The following is a 19,635-nucleotide window of genomic DNA, read 5'->3' as shown; positions in this document are numbered from 1 at the left end:
TTTGTAAATGTAACCCTCCAGTTGACACATCTCTTCATTTTGTTACGAATATTGAATTAATAAAAGTAAAAGTTAAATAAGGTTATTAATCATGTATATTAAAATTCAAGATGAACCCATAATTGTGTTATAATCGCCTCGTAGCCCTCGGAATCGAAAGGTGCCTAGACATTCCCACCACTCCTCTTCCAGTCAAACTTTTAGCCCTGTGATCATGCTCTACGTTTCATTTTGTGTATAACACATGCAGAAAATCATCAGTGTCTTTTCAATAATTAATGATGAATGGATCAGTAATGTTCATCAGCAGAAGACCTGACCTTTGGGATGATCCTCTCCTTTGCTGATCTTTCCTGTCTTTCCTAGCTCTTCGTCTGAACTGTTTTGGGAAACAGAATTACATGCTAGTAAAAGAAGAATCAGAGCCAACGAAAACATTTGTATAGTGCACACAAAGAGGGAGTCTTCGTGTGAAAGTCTTCGATCTGACCTGCTTTCATCCGACATGTAATCCACCTCTAGACCCTCGGCGTCACCGTCATCGCTGTCCTCCAAGGCCTCTTTGTCGCTGCTCTTTCTCTTCTTCTTCTTTCCTTTTCCTTTCCCCGTGACTTTCTTCGCCTTTGACTTACCCTCTCCATCTGTCCGATGAAAAGGTGGGTGGAAAAAGGAAAATCCCATGATGACAGAGGGAATGAAAATGTGGACTCATGTTAGTCAACAATCCTGTTTCTTTCTTCTTACCGTCCCCCATACTGCTGTCGCTGTCATCGCTGCTCATCTCCAAGTCTTCCTCCAGGTCAGTAATGCGCAGATCGCCCCCTCTGCCACCCCCCTTCTTTTTCTTCTTCCCTGACTTGTCATTCTCATCATCATCATCATCACCACCACGCTCCTGCTCCCGGAAACGTCTCTGAAGCATGATGCTGAAGTGATTCACCACCTTGTTTCTTCTGTAAAATGAGGAGAATGTCTAATATTAAGTGTTTGACACCCCTGCACCAGTTGGGTAAACCATACTTGTACGTGTGTGTGTGTGTGTGTGTGTGTGTGTGTGTGTGTGTGTGTGTGTGTGTGTGTGTGTGTATATATATATATATATATATATATATATATATATATATATATATATATATATATATATATATATATACACACACACACATATTTTTACAACAAACGGCTGCCCCCCCCCCCCCCGTTCATCCCCATTCACACCTGCCCCACTCCTCCTCAGCCTCCTCAGCAGTGAGGGTTCGGTGCTTGGCCAGATGTGTAAAGTTGTACCAGCCGTGGACAGGGAAGGCCTCAAAGGCTCCATCAGGACACTGGGTAAAGATGTAGTAGGATGCATTTTCTGTAACACCGCCTTTCTTTATACCTTTGAACCTGTACACAGACAGAGTAAGAGAATAGCTGTAATACAAACAGTAGAGATCCCCATGAAGAATATTTTAAATCCTCTTTTCTTTTTTTTTACAAATGTAGGCATTGTGAAGTGATTTTAAAATTACAAAGAACAAACTTTAGTCACTCAAGAGCTTTTAAAACTTTGCAACTTGTATCTTTTCTTTTTAAACCCCTTTACAGATTTAAAATAGCTGGCTGAGAGTTTGGTGTAAATAATAACTCATACATGTCAGTTATGTCATAAATATGTTTGTGCTCCCTCCTAACTTAACCAGTTTTAAAAAGAGATATGTTGGTTGAATGACAGTGAATAAGACGTTAAAGTAGTGTCTTTCTCCCCACCTCTTGCCGGCCTTGCCATTGACCTTGAGAATCCAGGGCTGATCCTCCACTTTGAACTCCCGTTTGACGATACCATACTTCTTCCGGCGCGCTTCCTCGCGCTGCTTTTTGCCAAACTCACTGCCAGCCGCGCCATCCGCCGCCTCTTCGTCCCCATATATCCGCCGGCCACTCATGTCTCTTTCCATACGAGCCTGGGAAGGGAGAGAGAAGTTAAGAAATGTGAAACTGAAAGATCTCATCTTAGACTTCAGATTGTTTTAGGGTAATCACGCTGCTTGTCATTTGTCTCTCAGAGCGGACTCTCTGCTGCACCACTGACATGAAGCCCACCTGTGTCCAGGTTGAACAGTTGACTCGGTCTCCTGAATTGAAAGCCATGAGGTTGTACTTCTTGTTGGTGTTTCTATGGGACAGATCAATCGGAAAAAAAAATTAACTTTAGCTGCTTATTCCTATTAAAAAGGTCACAAGAATAGTCGCCAGATGAAACATAATTGAATGGCGATAAACACCAACAGCATAAACACAACAATGTAGTCCAATAAATCAATATTTTTTTGTAATGTAGCCAGATCAACAGAAAGGACTATCACAAAGGTCAGTATGTACACATACAATCATTTCATCTACATGTTTTACACAAATGTCTGCAAAACATAAATAAATAGCTCTGAATGTCCTGTTTTAAAAAGGGTACACAAACTCCGTGCACAGTAATTGCCAGAACAGAAACGTGACTAGGCTTGTCCGGACACTTGTGTGGATATTTCCACGTCAGTCCATGTCACTCACTTGGGGACTCGTACTGTGTATTCTGTGGCTGAGGAACTGCTGCTCCCCTATAAGACAAACAGATTAAAAGGATTTATTTTGTGTGACTTCTGTCTCAGCACTTTATTCCATGCGTAAAAGACAACCACCCTCTTTTAAGCTGAGATCAATAATAATAATAATAATAATAATAATAAATATATATATATATATATATATATATATATATATATATATATATATGCTGTCTACGTGACATGTGAAGAATATATGCAGTTACAGTTGACCTTACAGTTAACTTATCATAAGTATACAAGTAAGGTTTTGTGTTTTGTAGTTGAGAGTAACGAGTTAAAACCTACCAGGGAAGTCATGGTTGTCTCCGTGGTTTTACCAACACATACACACTCGCTTCAAGCTATTTGGGTGGCGTTACACTATGAAAAGAAGAAGAGTTATGTTAATAATAGGCTAAACCACGTTCAATGTTGAATGAAAAGCATCGTGGACGGAGCGCCAATTCATCACTGAGTGGTCGGCAAGTGGAAATGTATCCAAGCCGGCTGCTCGTAGTGTTGACGGAGCTTAGTTTTTTTAGGAACACAAACGTGTTGCAATGCTCGTATCGACATTGGGCAGTTAAACTGAATCCACTGTAGCAGCACATTGTTAACACCGTTAAGTTAACACCGCCCTGTTTCCATGAGGGTTATCTACCGTTTAATTAATAATACTAAAAGTATATCAACAATACAGCAGTCAGAAAACGCAACATACAACTTGGTAACATCTTACATTAACCAGTATTTACTCTCCAGATTGTTGTACCATTAGCACCGGATGCTAACACAGACCGTAGCAACAGGCTTAAAAACAGTTGTAGTTGCAGCCTGTGTCGAGTAAAACCTGTGACTAAGATTCTCCGGCTTCAGCGTTAGTGTAACATTTAGGGACACGCAAATACAGACATGTATTTAGACATTTAACGCTAACAGAAATTAAATGCATCTGATTTACCGTTGCGCGTACTACAACTGAAATTAGTCCGTTTCTATAAATAGCGGTGAGGAAACACGGACGATGAATACTGGTTCCTAGTAAATCAGCATCCTCCTTTCTTTGAGAAGCCCATGCGTTCAAGTTAGCTTTACTATGCCACATGGGAAATATAATATAATTGTTACATTTATAGAGCAATTAACAAACCCATTTCATAATTATTAAATGTATTTCGATTTTGAATTCCTGAGTGGTGATTTTATTTTGAAATGTATATACCGGAAGCTTTAAATCGCATTTGAGTGTGTTGTGTCTGCGTTATCTTTCCGGTTGTTTTGTTATTTGTATGCATACGGAAGTTTATGGAAGTTAGTTCTACACATAAAAAAACGTATTGATATCTCTAAAAATAATAATAATTAGAAACAATATCTTTATTATTAGGTATGCCTTGACATAAATTAAAAAGCAATCTCCAGCAGGTTAAACTGGTCCCCAGTCCCCACAACTGTCATTAAAACAAGTCATTATTAACAGTTAATACCAACACGGATGTTGTTGTTTAGAAAACTGCAGTTCTACAGTTCTACCACAGGGGGGCAATGGGCACTCATGATTCTAAATATACAGGTCAAATGCACCTAGTATCAAGGTAATGACAAATACGTGAATACAAAGTATTAAACAACTGAAAGAGACAGTCGTGTTCATTTTATTTTGTGCACCTTTAGGTTTGTACACAGATATTATAGACAGGATTGTTGGAACACATTTCACGGCATAGAGGGCATTTGAAAACAGTGTAGATTATTAAATTCTCAAAATATACATCCTTTTCAAATTGTTGTGAATCACTTCAATCTTTCTGTGATTTGATATAAGTTAAGACATATCTGTTCATATCTTTGCATTACAATGAGCAGGGAGATATAGTTTTAAATGTATTATTTTCAATATTTTGTCAGATTTCCTTCTTAGTCTTTTGGTAATATCCTGTAGATCAGAATCAGAATCAGAATCAGAACCATTTATTGCCATGTATGTTTTCACATACAAGGAATTTGTCCTGGCGGGAGGTGCATAACATTAAACATTTAACCATAAACATTTAACAATAAACAGAGTACAATAAATGGGAGCATTAATAAGATCAAATTTAACTTAATGAATCAGTCCATTCTGGACATAATAAATACATTACAAAAATGACATGATGATAGACACCATTGATCTTTTCTAAAGAATGTTGTCAAGAAATGATTTCTTTAATCTCATTCCTTTTTTTTTGTATATCAACCTTGATCTCAATGCAGTATATTTACAATTTCAGTTAACAAAAGCACACAAAACATAGCTGATGCCTTAAAACAAATGATCAGTCTATGTTTTTACATTTGTATTTGCAGGGATTTGTTAGTTATTTACATACAGCCTAGCTGCATTACTACTACTGTTTTACAAGACAAATTGGTATAATAGGGGAAGCACACACTCTCTCTTCTGAGCTGTTTCACTCTGTAAACTATTCATTTATAAATGTTCAGACATATTTTACACCCACCCAGAAATGGTGATTTTGAGTGCAAAGGAACAATATAGACTGCATCTGATGTTAATGCCTCACTGGGCATGGCTTACATTTAAATACCCAAGACAAATATCCAAGCTATGCATATTTAGTCAAAAGCATTACTTTCCAACAGAATTAACCCACATTTACTTTATGATAGACAAAAAGCCATTTAAGCTCAATTACAACCTTTGTCTTACTACAAACATAAATTAAATATGAATAACAGGTAAACCTCTTAATGATCATGATGCAAGGCAAACATATAATAATACAACCACCACAGCAACACATAATAATTCAAATGTAATACAAAAACATATACCACTAACTAGAAGATGATCTTAATACTTTTTAGTGTGTGATCCTCTTCCTACTCAGCAGATGGGGAATTGTATAAATGTCCATGTATTGCAGTCTGCCTCTCAGACCTCGGTTCCCTCTTCGCGTCTTAAGCTGTGTTACACTTAAGCTTTTCCATCCCACGTAAACACATTTGCATTCGTTTTTGCATCGGTGCCAAACCTTGTGAAAACAGTTTTTGGATGCTGTGTAAATGACCAAAATGTATGTATACAGAGCTTAAACCACGGTGATTGATGTTGTGTGGAGTCTGACCTGTCATGATGAACTTCTGTGCCTTTTCACTGCTCCTGGGTGAGTTAATTCATGTTTCATTTAGTTGATGATGTGTGACAATGAATTACTACAATAAATTAAAAATCTTTTCACCTAGAATAACCCTGCTAAGGTGGCACAATTATTGATATAACTGCATCTGGATTCATATCTGCCTCCAGAGTGACAGACAATGAATGTACATATGCTTTTTTATTTTTTTTAACCAAATGCAGCAATATTATGAAAAAAAATAATTTCTGCTCCACTTATCTGGAACAAGGTCCCTGAAAGCTGCAGGTCTGCTGAGACCCTCAGCTCCTTTAAATCCACACTGAAGACTTTTCTGTTTGCTGTTGCCTTTAATTGAACCGGATTCAAGGATATTAATACATTTCTGCATCTCACTACTGCATTTTATTTCTTAAACTGCACTGCAACTTTTATTCTATTTTTTTGTGTGGCTTTTTGACAGTTTTTTTTAATGTTTTAATGAATGTTCTTAATACTTTTTAAATTGTGTTTTCTTCTGCATTATGTTTGGATGCTTTTAACAGTTTTATGTGAAGCACTTTGAATCGCCTTGTTGTTGAAATGTGAGATACTAATAAACTTGCCTTTGCAAAAGAATACAGATTTTTTTTGGGAGTATATTGTTGTAACAAATGCTGTTAGAATTTAGGTTTATAAATACGTCTTGTCATCAATATCATCAGCACCACTTATTTAGAAGGTATAAAAACAATAACTCTTCTTCTTTGTGCTTTTTAGGTTCCTTCTTTATCCTCGGCCATTGTGTTTTTCCTCCTGGTTAGAATGATTTTCACTTGCAAATATCCGATCCAGATTGTGTTGTTATTGTTGATATATTTTCATTATTATTGACATATGCACTATTTTCTGTTGCACACAGGTTCTTGTGATGGATACACGAACATAAGTGACACATGGCGCAATTACTTATTTATGTCAACTTCCTTTCTTGGCTATCCAAATAGTGATACACATCTTATCAAGGAGTGGTGGCGCTTCACGGGGATTGGTGGAGACAGGATTATGCCAAACTGCCATGGAGGCCCTCGTGGCGGATTCCCTGTATCCATCTATGGTTCCTTTCGTTATCCAACAACTGAATCGGAAACGGCGCAAATGAGCACTGCATATGCACATGGTTATGCAGGGTGCAACACATATGGTATTACAATGGCCGTGGTCCTCTGTCCTGGAGGATTCTACATATACAAACCATCAAATCACCCTCGTAGCAATATGGGTTATCCAACCTGTAAGGACTTGTTACTCACGCACATCTTTTGCCATATTCTAACTTTAGTGTATATTTTAGTTCATGTCCCACTAAATGATATGCTGCTAACTGCAGTTAAAGAGATCCGTCTATCTTTTCACGAGGAATATTGTTTGTCTGTTTGTTTCTGTGCGTATGCTTTGCCTCTCTTTAGACCATTCTGAGTGTAAGCCAGACTCCTGTGGACCCCTTGCTAGGTGTCATTTAACTGGAGGCTGTGTTTGTGTTTCTGGGTATGAAATGATCCCAGAACACACACCCACTCCAGATTCATATGGTTGTATTGGTACGTAAATGTACTTCATCTGAACTGTAGTAAATCCCAGTTGGATATATACATATATTCACCGTAATCAACTTTTTTCCCGCATTCATTTATTTCATCACACCATTATGTCTCATTCATTTCATGTTGTGAACATACCGCAGCTTAAATTAAACAGTTGTCTGTAACATCTCTTGGCAGACATAGATGAGTGCAAGAGGACTCCAACAATTTGTAATCCCTACGCCACATGTAACAACACCATTGGATCCTACTACTGTACCTGTCTGGATGGATACCATGGAACAGATCCAGCATTACCACCTGGGGTATCCAACAAATGCACAGGTACCGTTTAAAAAATGTCTCACTGGCAATCTTGAGCTGTGATGATATTGATTATTAGGTTCAGGCTGATATACATGTGTTTTTTTTTTCCTTCATAGATATTAACGAGTGTCTTGACAATGTCTGTGGCGATAATGGGGACTGTCTAAACAACGTAGGAAGTTATGTATGTGAATGCCACATAGGATACCACCTTGTACCCGACGCAACTCCTGTTTGCCAAGGTCTGTTTACAGCACTGTTCCACATCACCGGACCTTTTCTCGTGTTCTCTAAGCTATTAACAGATGCAGTTATAAATGTTACATAGTCAGAACGTTTGTCAAAATATACCACCAACAAAGCAAGATCATGTAAAGTAATGTATTGCAAGGCAAGACTGCAATGTTCACCTCAATAGCATTTAGTGTCACAATGCATCTACAGTGGCTCTCATTCAAGAACAAGAAAAGCATGGTTCATATTCAAACATTATTTGAGATTTGCATTTTTGTTAAACCCCTACAACAGCGCATTTATTTTGACGTAAAATCACTCTTTTCTATTTGTTTTGGTGTTTTCACAATTTCATGCCAACTGTGTTCCTTCCTCAGATATTGATGAGTGTTTCAACTCCACCGTCTGTGGCCCTGAATCAGTTTGCACCAACACACCAGGAACTTATATCTGTACATGTCAGCCGGGATACGCACCGACTGAACCGGACCAGGAGCCCAGCGAGACCAACATCTGTATTGGTATTTAGATTGATTTCCGATTCAAGAGGCTTTTCAGCAACTAAGAGCAGATGGAAAACTGCAACTCACTTGTAATTTCTAACAGAAGTGAAGAGCCACACACAAAGCTGTCTGGTTTATTGTTTCATTTGTGTGTCATGTATTTGGCAGATGTTGACGAGTGTGACATATATGCCACCATCTGTGGTCCTGATGCCAACTGCACAAACTCAATCGGATCTTACATCTGCACCTGCTTCCTTGGTTATCGGCTAAACAACCAAGGTGTGATAGCCAGCATTCATAACCCATGCACAGGTGAGTGCACTTGTCCACGATTAGTGTGATTTTGCTCCCATATGTTTGACTATTATGTGTTTAACAGTGTGTTTTCTCTCTCTTTACAGACATAGATGAGTGCAGTGAGACACCTGGTATATGTGGTAAACTAACTGTGTGCACTAATGTACCGGGGACCTTCTTTTGCTCCTGTCCGGATGGATTCTTCCCTTCAACTGGAGTCTTTTGGATCGTTGGCACCACATTTTGTCAAAGTGAGCTTATGATACAATTGCTTATACTCTAGTACATAAAGTACACTACCATCTCCTGATCTGCCCAATTTTTTTCTCCTTTTCTTCTGCACTGACTCAACAGGTATTCAGAGCATTTTAGATGAGATAAAACCCCCAGAGGTAAATATCCCCAGCAACGTGGCACTCTCAAGGAAGTTTTGTATTTTATATTCTAACTACACAAAAGTGTTTGAAGCGTTTGTTAGAATCTAATCTAAATTGTGAATGCTCAATACAATCTGTTGCTAGTAATGTGAGTAGGAAGAGGTGACAATGTTGCGATATTTCATGCCGCACAGATGTTTACATATTTGGCAAAATATATTATTATATTTAAACACTACACTCAGCTTCCCACATTAAAGACAAGGTTATGTTTGTGTATTTGCTGCAGGGTCAGACAAAGGAGAGAGCTTTTCTTGACTACATGGACCAACAACTGAAAGACAATAAGGGCATAATCTTACCAGAAGCAGTGAGTAGAAAACACGGAGCGCTGATCCTCTCAAGTTCTCTTAAACATATATTTCCATGATAGATCACTTCCTGCAATATTGATCTATACAGTTATGTTATTAGTCCTAAAATCAATGATTATGAATGCAACATTTCTTTAACCCTGCCATTGTACATGGTTGGATGGTCTGAAGTTTGATGCACATTATGTGTGGATGACACTGCAACTGCATTTACATAATTCTTTCCCTCTTTGTCTTCTGTGTGCTTTCTCTGCAGACTGTGGCAAACAGCTTCTCAGCAACTATGGTACTTGTTATTCCATAAATGACCCATGCCACTGCTACTGTGCAGTTGTTTGATGATGCTTTAATCCTACTCTGTGTTTGCATCATCAGGCAGGACAGTTTTTATACGTTTAATATTCAAATTCTTGCAGGAAGTGTCAGGCGTTGGACCACGTGCCGGGTTAATCAAGGTGAGTAGCGAAGGAGACGGGGACACCGGCAGTGTGATCCTGGGCATCTCAGACCGTTTAGTGTCTACTATAGTGCAGCCCGGTCAGAACCAAACCAAGAGAACTGTGAAGAGTTCAACAGTGGGTAAGACATGTTCATCTTAGTTCACTGCAGACATTTGCTGTATACGTACTGGGTGGATAATCAAATCTGATGACTGATCTGTGTGTTAGATTTAAGTCTTGAAACTATCAGACCTGGAGGCAACAATACAGAGTGCTCTATGCTCTCAGCCAAGGGAAACACCATGCAGATCAACCTGGAAGGGATGGCCAAAAATAACAACGGTGAGAAAAAGGCTCATAATGAAAAAGATGATGGCAATTACCAAGATTACCAGATTCATTTGAAAGATGACCTTCAAAAAGTAGAGGAACTGAAAAAAACAAGTATATTTTGACTAACTGAAAACACAGTAAGGGGCCGTTCACACCAGACGCGACTTTTAAAAGCGCAGCCGCTTCAAAAACGCCTTGGCAAAAACGCACCAGCCAAAAAACAAAAAACAGCCCGGTGCGCCTGTGGAGCGGGTCTGCGTGCGCAACCGGGCGATAATTTAAAAAAGCGCGCATTAAAGGCGCACCGTTCTATAGGGAAACAGTGGTTTTGCTAGCGACGCGTTTTTGAGAGTCGCGTCTGGTGTGAACGGCCCCTAAGGTGGAATATGACAGGCATTAATGTTATTTATTTGAAATGGGCTAACACATGCAAACCCACTGTTTGGACATTTCTAGGTTCTGCAGCAGCTGCCTTCATGACATTAAATGGGATGGAGAGTCTCCTCAGTCATCAGTACTTTGAAACTGAGAACAAGACAGAGATGTACTCTGATGTCATCACTGCAATCTTACCAGCAATGAACAACACCAACCTCACTGAGCCGGTCAACTTTACCATCCAACATAAGAAGGTGCTGCCCAATGTATCTATCCATACCGTCTGAGATAAAATAAGGCTTGCTATCGTTCAGCATATCTGAAAATCTTTCATCAGATAGTACCTGCATCTGGTATGGTGACCTGTGTGTACTGGGAGGACAAAACAAAGGAGACAGGAATGGGAGAAGGAATGGAAACAGGAGGTGAAAAGACCAAAACCATGCGTTGGTCAGTCGAGGGCTGTTGGGTTGCATTCACCAATGAAAACTACACAGTGTGCAGCTGCTCCCATCTGTCCACGTTTGCCCTCATCATGCAGATTGGGGAGGTATTACAGATGTGTGTATGTGTGTGTGTGTGTGTGTGTGTGTGTGTGTGTGTGTGTGTGTGTGTGTGTGTGTGTGTGTGTGTGTGTGTGTACGTGTGTGCGTGTGTGTGTGTGTGTGTACGTGTGTGTGTATGTGTGTGTGCATTTGCTAATACAAGCTCCTACACACATGGCCACGTTGATCACAGTGTGTGTTTGCATGTGTCTTCTCAGCCTCCACCAGAGAATCCTTTCCTAGAGTGGCTCAACCGAATGTGTGTGATCATCGGACTATTCTTCCTTGCTTTGGCCATCTTCACCTTCCTCCTGTGTAGCTGGAACCCCAAGATCAACAACACAGCCCGTCTTCACCTCTGCCTCAGCCTCTTTTTTTCCCATCTGCTGCTGCTGTGGAATGATGAATATGTTGAACAAGAGGTACACAGCAAGACCCTCATGGGGTCTCTCTCCCAAAAGTATTACATGTGACTCAACTGAACCATTCGTGGCTGAGGCTATTTCCTGGAGCATGCTTTTGTTTTTAAGATACATCTGTGTGTCCACAGCTGGCCTGCACCGTCATAGCGGGGCTCCTCCATTTCTTAGTTATAGCAAGTTTTGTGTGGATGCTGCTGGAGGCGCTCCAGCTCTACCTGTTGGTCCGGAGACTGACTAAGGTGCAGGTCATCCAGAGAGATGGCCTCCCAAGGCCCCTTCTCTACCTCATTGGCTACGGCAGTCCATTTGTGATTGTGGGTATTTCTGCGCTGGTATATTCTGACGGATATGGTGCTACTGAAGCAGAGGCGTGAGTAAGACAAACAGGAAGACATCCAATCATGTTCTCCTTTATCTCTGCATCTAGATTGAAATGATTGTCTGATTCCTTTTGCAGGTGCTGGCTCTCCAGACATCGCAATTTCAACTGGGCTTTAACAGGCCCTGTGATTGCTATCCTTGGAGTGAGTATATTGCAAAACTGGTGGTAGGCCAGGAAGTCTTTACCAGCTGTGTATAAACAACTGTTTTTAATTATTTATTGGCAATATGCTGCTCTATATAAGCTCACTTTCTGTGTCTGTATTTTTTTCTCCCTCTAAGCTGAATTGGGTATTGTTCTGTGCCACTCTATGGAGTCTGAGACCCACACTGGTCAACATGAAAAGTGGTGCTTCTGAATCCAAAGACACCAGGTATGGGTGATTCAGATTATCTTTAGATTGAAATGAAAAATCTGAGGAATTTCATAGTTTTATGCAGGTACATCATTTGATATTAAACTTATATACACATAGTTATATATGTTTTGCAAACTGATAGTGTCAACTCAATCAAAGTGCTACAAATATTATACTCAGTGGTCATTCTATGATTATACTCATTACATTATCATTGTTTACAGGGTTATTGTGTTCAAGATCCTGGCCCAGTTTGTCATACTGGGCTGTACCTGGATTCTGGGCCTGTACCAGTCAAACGTTTTCTTCCAGGTCCTCTTCATAATTCTTAACTCCCAGCAGGGCACCTTCCTCTTCATCGTCCACTGTCTGCTCAACAAGGAGGTAGATTCTTTATGCATTGATTACTGTTTCTGATATGTTTCCATTCACAGAGGTCTTCTATAAGCAATGATAGCATTTTAAAACAGCCATCTTTCTTTTTGGTCGTGTTAACATATACTGTACATCTGAAGGAGTTGTATTTCATCTTATTTTATAGGTCAGAGATGAATACGTGAAATGGCTGACCTGTTCTTTCAATAAGCCCAAAGAAAGTGGATCCGTGGTGAGTTTGAATAACAAAAGAACAACGCATGATACCAGGAACCACTTTAGTAATAGTGCAATGTTCGCTTTCATTTCAGCGAATCATTTTTCATGTTAATAAGAGCCACAAGTACACAAAATAGTAAACTGAACAGACAAAACAACATCCAGGGTGTACCTGCATATTCAATTCAATTCAATTTATTTGTATAGCCCAAAATCACAAATTACAAATTTGCCTCAGAGGGCTTTACAGTCTGTAAACCTCAACCTGGGACCTCGCATCGGATCAGGAAAAACAATATTCCCATATTCCCAATTCCCCATATGAATGCATAAGGGAATATATGTTGAATACAAGGCTCTATTCAAAAAGTCTCATGTTTCACTGATCTGTAGAAAGCATTCGGTTGCATTTTATAATAACTACACGCTATTTAGCATTAGTTAAGCATGAGTAAACACTTAATTCATCATTTATAAAGCATTGTTCCAACATGAACACTAAATGTTTTATTCTTGATTAATAAGATTGACTATTATGCGTTTTATGATTGGGTTTTCATACTTTATAAGTGCTACCAAGCATTCTTTCAAATGTCTTGCTGGAATTGCAATTTGTGTAATGTTGCATGAGCCTTATTTTGATGAAAAGAAAAGAAATAGGAAAATGTGTTTCTACAGAAAGATGCTCCATCAGTCTCCGAGGACCTGGCTGAAGGCTGAAGAGCAGACAGGCTAATGGTGATAGAATGAACATCCCCAAAAAGAGACGTACGACAGCGAGGAGACATGCAAGCCGTATCCACTTTGAACCATTAGTCATTATATTATTATTTTATTGTTGTCATTGTTGTTTTGGTTGGGGATGACAAGTCATAAAATGTATATGTGTGTGTGTGTATGTGTACCTCATCTGTTTCTACTATTCTTTACCGCGTCATTTTCTGGTATGAATGATGTTCACTTGTGGAGACAAAAAAAAAAAAGTTTCACAAAACCGGGAATAAATGATGTAATCAATGTTGCAATTATTTCCTTGTTCGATTCAGGTTTTTTGTGTTTCGTTCCATATGCCACCTTGGTTGACATCTGGAAACGTACGTGCATAATTATGCGCATAGCTTATGAATACAACGGCTGGTAAAACATAATGACAGCCACTGGCCTCTGCATTACGTGTTTGTGACATGCCAGAGCAATGTGTCAGATCCATCCTTTCGCTTGCTAAAATCAGAGTAAAGGAAAGTTGCCTGCTGGGTAACTAGTACAAGTGGGTAGCTCCATGTTCAATATGTCATGTCATAATATCAATATACCAAGATCTGGTGGGTCGTCCAAAGGTTTTCAAGACAGGGCATTTTCACAAATGTAAGCTCTGTGTGTCGACCATGAATCAGTCCCTAGATGGCTCTTGCATGACATATACATAGTATGTTGTGAACTCATCTGTATATATGAAGTGCTTTGACTATTGTGGGTTATTTTGTTTTGAGTCTATAATAAACTGTTGTTGTCTCTGAGTTTCCCCAGTTGTTTACTGACATGAACCCAGTGTGTTCACACCTCATATCTTCCCAGACAGGATAGATGGGTTTAAATGACTTGATAAGACTATTTTTTAAATACAAGGGTAATACAAAGACAAACATTACCACCTAAATGACAGATAACACAGACAAAAACTTGGGACAATTAGTGTATCAGTAAAAATATTCAGACATTTAACAAACAACAACAACAACAACAACCTAATGTACTAATGAACTGCTGTACTTTCTCATTTATCCTGGCTGAGTGATGGCTGTTGAGAGCGCCGAAACATACCAGTAAAGCCTATACTAGACAGCCGGAAGCTCACAAGCTTGTCAAAAATAAGACATTCCAAATATAATGTTGGAGTTGTAGTATTATATCATATTTATATATACATTATTTACACATTTGATGCAATTGGCCATTCATGCGTTAAAGTTATTGCAATAAACGTTGAACTGGTTATAAAATATTCTCAATTCAATACTGAAGCCTCGATATGACCCACATAAGCAAAACAGGACCATCAGTGAGAGGAGCTGTTTCTGTCACTCTTACCTGCCATCAGGTCCGATTCCCCACTGATGACTTTGGATGTTTCCTTCAAAACTATTTCAAATCTTTGTAGAAACATTAGCTTGGTATTTAGTTGATTTTTTTCGAGAATAAAGAATGTAACCTGGATAATGACTCGACAAAATATAAGCTGCCATAAATGCCAACGTTTTCTGGACACAGATTCTTATGTTTCGTTCCATCATCTGTTGTTTTCAGGTTTACTTGTCATCCCTGTAACTAGTTATTCTCCTCGTATGAAAGATGTTTACTTGAGAGAAAAAAACCTCTCTATAATAGAAAAACCCTAAAGTCCTCATTATTGCAACTGTTTGCCTTCATGCAGGCTCTTGTGATGAACATAACAGAACCATGGTGCACCCGGGGCTTTTCATCTATTTCTTTCATAAAGACGATGCCGATCTTATTAACCACTGGCACTGGGGGAGACAGAGTTGTTGCTGACTGTGTGTCAAACAATCGTGATGGCACACAACATAATGTCTTTATTCAGTTTCTGTGGCTCCCAACAACTTGGACTGCATATGGTTATTAATTGTGGTGCCATGGCATGCAATTAAAAGTAAGTGTGCCCCTCTGCAGAACGGGATGTGTAATTCAATTTTATGGAATGAGAATGATGCCTTCATATGTACTCTTCAGATAGATAATTATTCATCTTGCCTCCTGATAAGGTTTCATTTAATTAATCCAAGACAGATGAGATGATACTGACCTACAATCGTTGAAACTGTGGATATGGTGTTTTATGTAGATGATGTAGCATTGCTTTTTGATTTGGTGTGCAGTCACTGTGTATTTTTGTATTGCATTGAAGTGTTTTGAATTGATTTGTATACTCCAGATGCGAGAGGAGTACATGAGATGGCTCTTGTGGAAAAGACAGATCTGGTGAGTCTCTGGCAACACATCATCTCAAGCAGTCGTCCAAGTTATTTTAATTTGAATGTAGATTTAACTTAATTGAATCCCTACTATACACCCCTAATATTTAATTGGGACATAGCCCCAATTGATTCTACCATGTATGTGAGAAGGGTGAGCAACAGACAGGTGTAAACACTGCATATGTTTTAAGTATTTGGTTTGTTCTGGTTATGATTTATTTCCACAGAAAGATGCACCTTTGATCCCTGAGGGACAGACAGACGAGGGAAACAAAGAGAAATACTGATGTAGTAGAGGGGAGAGCTGGAACACAATCCTTTGCATGTAGTTATAATTCATGAATTCTCGTTTAATGAATGCAAAAGGTGACATATTGAAACATGAATGTCTACACCTTGAATTAATCTTTGTCACATCTGGTTCTAGCTCGACATTTTCATTGTCTAAGGACTGAACGTAAAATGTTTTAAAGTCTCAAGCAGTGAGTGCTAAAGTACTCCTCATCTAATTACTGTCATCACGTGTATGGGTGTCCTTAGCTGAACAATGCAATAATTCATGTTGTGTTGACTTTATTGATTTGTATTGAATTGCTAACTACGTTTTAGATGTAAATGAAGAATTTGTCAAGTTTAAAAGTTATGCAGTGAATATTTGGAAGCTTTTAGAAAGCTTCAGCTTTTGTCTTTTCTACACTATGTCCTTGTGACATGCAGTAAATTACCGGGACAGAATAATGTGACACACATCAGGGCTCGCAAAACTATTTGTATAAAATGAGGCTCATAATATTGAAAGTCCTAAAACACTGAGCAGACTTGTCACTATCTCTCCACCTGATTCATTTGCTTGAGTCTGGGCGCTTCCACAAACATGCTGCTGACTGCACCCACAGTCTAAAAAAACAAACGTTCTCCGAAGTAAAAACATTCATGTCTCAGTTGTTTTGTTCTCTTTCAATACGCACTGTATTTACATGAGAGCTGGGACTCTTCGAGGTGTGTCAAACTTTACAAGACAAATTCAAGGCACGGGCAACGCCAAGCATATCTCTCATTTAAATTGTATTTACGTCACAATATGATTCAGAATAGACGCATGCCTTATCTTAGATTGGTGGCATGCAAGGATCAACCCAGTGTCCTGTATCAAACAGGTCTCAATCAGACATGCATGCAATATAGGCATTACAGAACAGAGATGTTCTGAATCTCTGTGCTGCTCTTTGCCCTCTGTGCCTCTTCTCTTAAATTAAAACAAATCAAAGATTGACATCTCTGCTCATAATAATGTTTGCAGCAGAGGTTCGGACCACTAAATGTAAATCTGTAAGGGAATGACAATGGAATTACAATCGGCCAGTAGATGATATCGAGTGGCAAATGAGAATTTCATTAAAGTAAGAAACTTGTACATTGTTAAAGATCACATTAATATGCACACATTTGGTTGGCCCATTATGTGTAAACAGTTCAGAAATACTGTGGAAAGAACACTGGCTTTAGCTTGCTTGGTGTGGTCGTATAATCCATATTTCTGCCTCAAGGATGTAGCATTTAATCACATATAATGACATTTTATGTGCTTTTTATGACATAGTAGACGCTTAGGAAGCAATGCAATAACAGTTTGATCGTTTTAAGACATCATTTAATTAGAATATTTGGTGTCTCCCTTTAGAATCATACCTTCACGTCCCAATAGAACGGTACTTCCTGCGTCCTGTATATCTGTTATTGTTTCTGCCATCAATCCCATGGACAGACTGCTGACAAAGGAGAGGAGTTATCATAGGAAATAACCAGTGGCTGTAAAGCCTTTATGACACTTCTCAGTCTCTTCCATAATAGAATAATGACGACTGACCATTTGCCCAATAGAACCAGAACAGAGTGACTGGGGGTCACAGATTATGGAAGCTTATTATAACCATAATTTATCAGTGGAGGTTATTTGAACAGTGCCAGCCACTCCTTTGTAACCTCAAGGGCTGCTTCGATACAGGTAGCGCTCAGCGTAGTGATGTTACTCTACTTCAGTTTCAGGAAAAACCTGGCCTTATCTTAGCTTAGAGGTCTGTGTTACATCACGTATGTCATTAGAGGCATTGAGGCCCAGTTTTAAATGTTGGGTAGATTTATGGAACATTATTAAGGCTGCATAAACAAGGTAAATAAGGATACAAGTGGCCCAAATCTGATTATTTTGTGCATATGTGACAAGCATATTTTTTGGGTATTTATAGTATTTTGTATTATGTATTGGGTATCCTTAACAAATAGCATTCTGCAACAAAACAACAATTATTTTTGTGAAAAACAATTGTCTCTCTTACTTGGCTTCCACTGCACATCAACTTAACAATGAAAACAGAGTGCCCTCCAATGTTTACTTCCCTATGACGTAGTGTGCTGTCTGTGACATCTTTGTTATTGCCTTTTTCACATGTGGGTCAGTTCATAACCGTGACCAGTTCACATGAGAATCTGATGTTGGCCACAATTAAATGAAAATATGCACATTCAAACAAAAAAAATAAGAAAAAGGCTTGCAGTGTGAATGCAGCCTAATGATGTCATTAACAGTGTTTCTGCAGCATCTGGTCTTATCTCTGCATCAGTTACTTCAATTTGGGAGTCAAATCTAATGTACTGTAGAATTGCGCATTGAGACACACAGCTGATGTTGGTGTAGTTTACTATGACGGCCACTAGATGTTACCAAAGGAGCATATTTTACTGATTGTACTGATGTAAGAGGCTTCTAATGTTCCTCAATGAGTTCCTGGTGACCTGATTCCTTGTTGACGGTGTAACTGACATAGTGGCTATTATCTGCTGATGGCTTCATGCATTAACTTGCATCGGCATTAATGTAAGCGCCCTCACATTAAACAACACCTCTGAAAACTCATTAAGCAGTGCAAGCTTACTTTGCCCTGTTGTTTTATTAATACACATTAGAGCAGAGCAATGGAAGTTAATATATCCTTTTGTTTTTCACCACCACAGCAGAACCCTTCTCAGGAGCTAGACTGCGTAGAAAAAAAAGTTTAATCATACAAATATGCAAATGTTTATGATGCCATTTGTTTGCATAGTTTAGAATGAACACCTGTAACTTTTGCACAAGGAACGCATCAGTGTGTGTGAGATCCTGAACTGTGTTTAAACAGTAGACTATTCTTTCATAATTTGGGGTTGTGTGAGTGATTATATGTTTTGCATGCGTGCGCGTGAATTAGAAGAGAAACTTTGTGCTTTTGAATTCTTGTTAAATAACGCGTAAGGATCAGCTGGAACTCTGCTGTCGGTCTGCTTGAATGCTGATCGCATCCCAGTTGAATCTAGTGACGATGCCCTCAGCTCTGACCAGGCATGAGGCCACTGATGCCACAGCCAGCATTCACACTCTAAACACACACTCAATATTTGTTCAGAGTGTCTTAAACACTGAGTCTATTTAACATAAATGTTGGCAGTTTTCAACTGATAACTGAGAAATGTACAAATTAGCTTTATGATATGATCCTGGAAATACAGTTTTTTAGAAATAAATTCTGATCCAGTAGGTAGGTGGGCAAGCTAATCCATCACTGTGGAAGGTGCATGACAACGCTAATACCAGGTCATTAAGTCCTCTGGCTTTAATGCTCCAAATGTATACATCCACTTAACAAGGCATTAGATGGGTCTTCAATTTTGTATATCTCTAAATTACAATTTTCTCCCTTAATACAAAACTCAGTATATATTGTTTTTTCCCGTAGTCTGTTCAGGCTTTTTTA

The 19,635-nt window shown here is 38.9% G+C and overlaps 2 protein-coding genes across 2 annotated transcripts in view; one reads left to right on the top strand and one right to left on the bottom strand.

The window, feature by feature from the left end:
* Positions 1-2,963, bottom strand: part of gtf2f1 (general transcription factor IIF, polypeptide 1) — an 8,061-nt gene extending 5,098 nt beyond the window's left edge. The window contains exons 1-8 of the mRNA XM_079232545.1: positions 2,889-2,963; positions 2,548-2,594; positions 2,086-2,158; positions 1,753-1,946; positions 1,219-1,389; positions 745-953; positions 491-641; positions 321-379 (exon numbers count right to left, since the gene is read on the bottom strand). Coding sequence (XP_079088671.1) covers positions 321-379; positions 491-641; positions 745-953; positions 1,219-1,389; positions 1,753-1,946; positions 2,086-2,158; positions 2,548-2,594; positions 2,889-2,900 — 916 coding nt within the window. The 5' untranslated portion in view covers positions 2,901-2,963. The remainder of the gene's footprint in view (positions 1-320; positions 380-490; positions 642-744; positions 954-1,218; positions 1,390-1,752; positions 1,947-2,085; positions 2,159-2,547; positions 2,595-2,888) is intronic.
* A 4,019-nt stretch (positions 2,964-6,982) lies between these two features.
* Positions 6,983-14,025, top strand: LOC306749554 (adhesion G protein-coupled receptor E3-like; the record flags this gene model as incomplete). Its single annotated transcript, XM_079232871.1, has 18 exons — positions 6,983-6,998; positions 8,226-8,369; positions 8,520-8,666; positions 8,756-8,902; positions 9,006-9,043; positions 9,318-9,398; positions 9,659-9,688; positions 9,819-9,981; positions 10,071-10,184; positions 10,632-10,807; positions 10,891-11,103; positions 11,317-11,520; positions 11,649-11,890; positions 11,978-12,044; positions 12,184-12,275; positions 12,485-12,644; positions 12,802-12,867; positions 13,533-14,025. 18 exons carry the CDS (start codon positions 6,983-6,985, stop codon positions 13,572-13,574), a joined length of 2,142 nt encoding a protein of 713 aa, XP_079088997.1. The 3' UTR covers positions 13,575-14,025.
* Between the last annotated feature and the right edge of the window lie 5,610 nt (positions 14,026-19,635).

Source organism: Taurulus bubalis (genome assembly GCF_910589615.1).
Source record: "Taurulus bubalis genome assembly, chromosome: 17".
Taxonomy (NCBI): Eukaryota; Metazoa; Chordata; class Actinopteri; order Perciformes; family Cottidae; genus Taurulus; species Taurulus bubalis.
The sequence above is the reverse complement of the archived record's forward strand: the minus strand, read 5'-3'. Positions and strand labels throughout refer to the sequence as shown.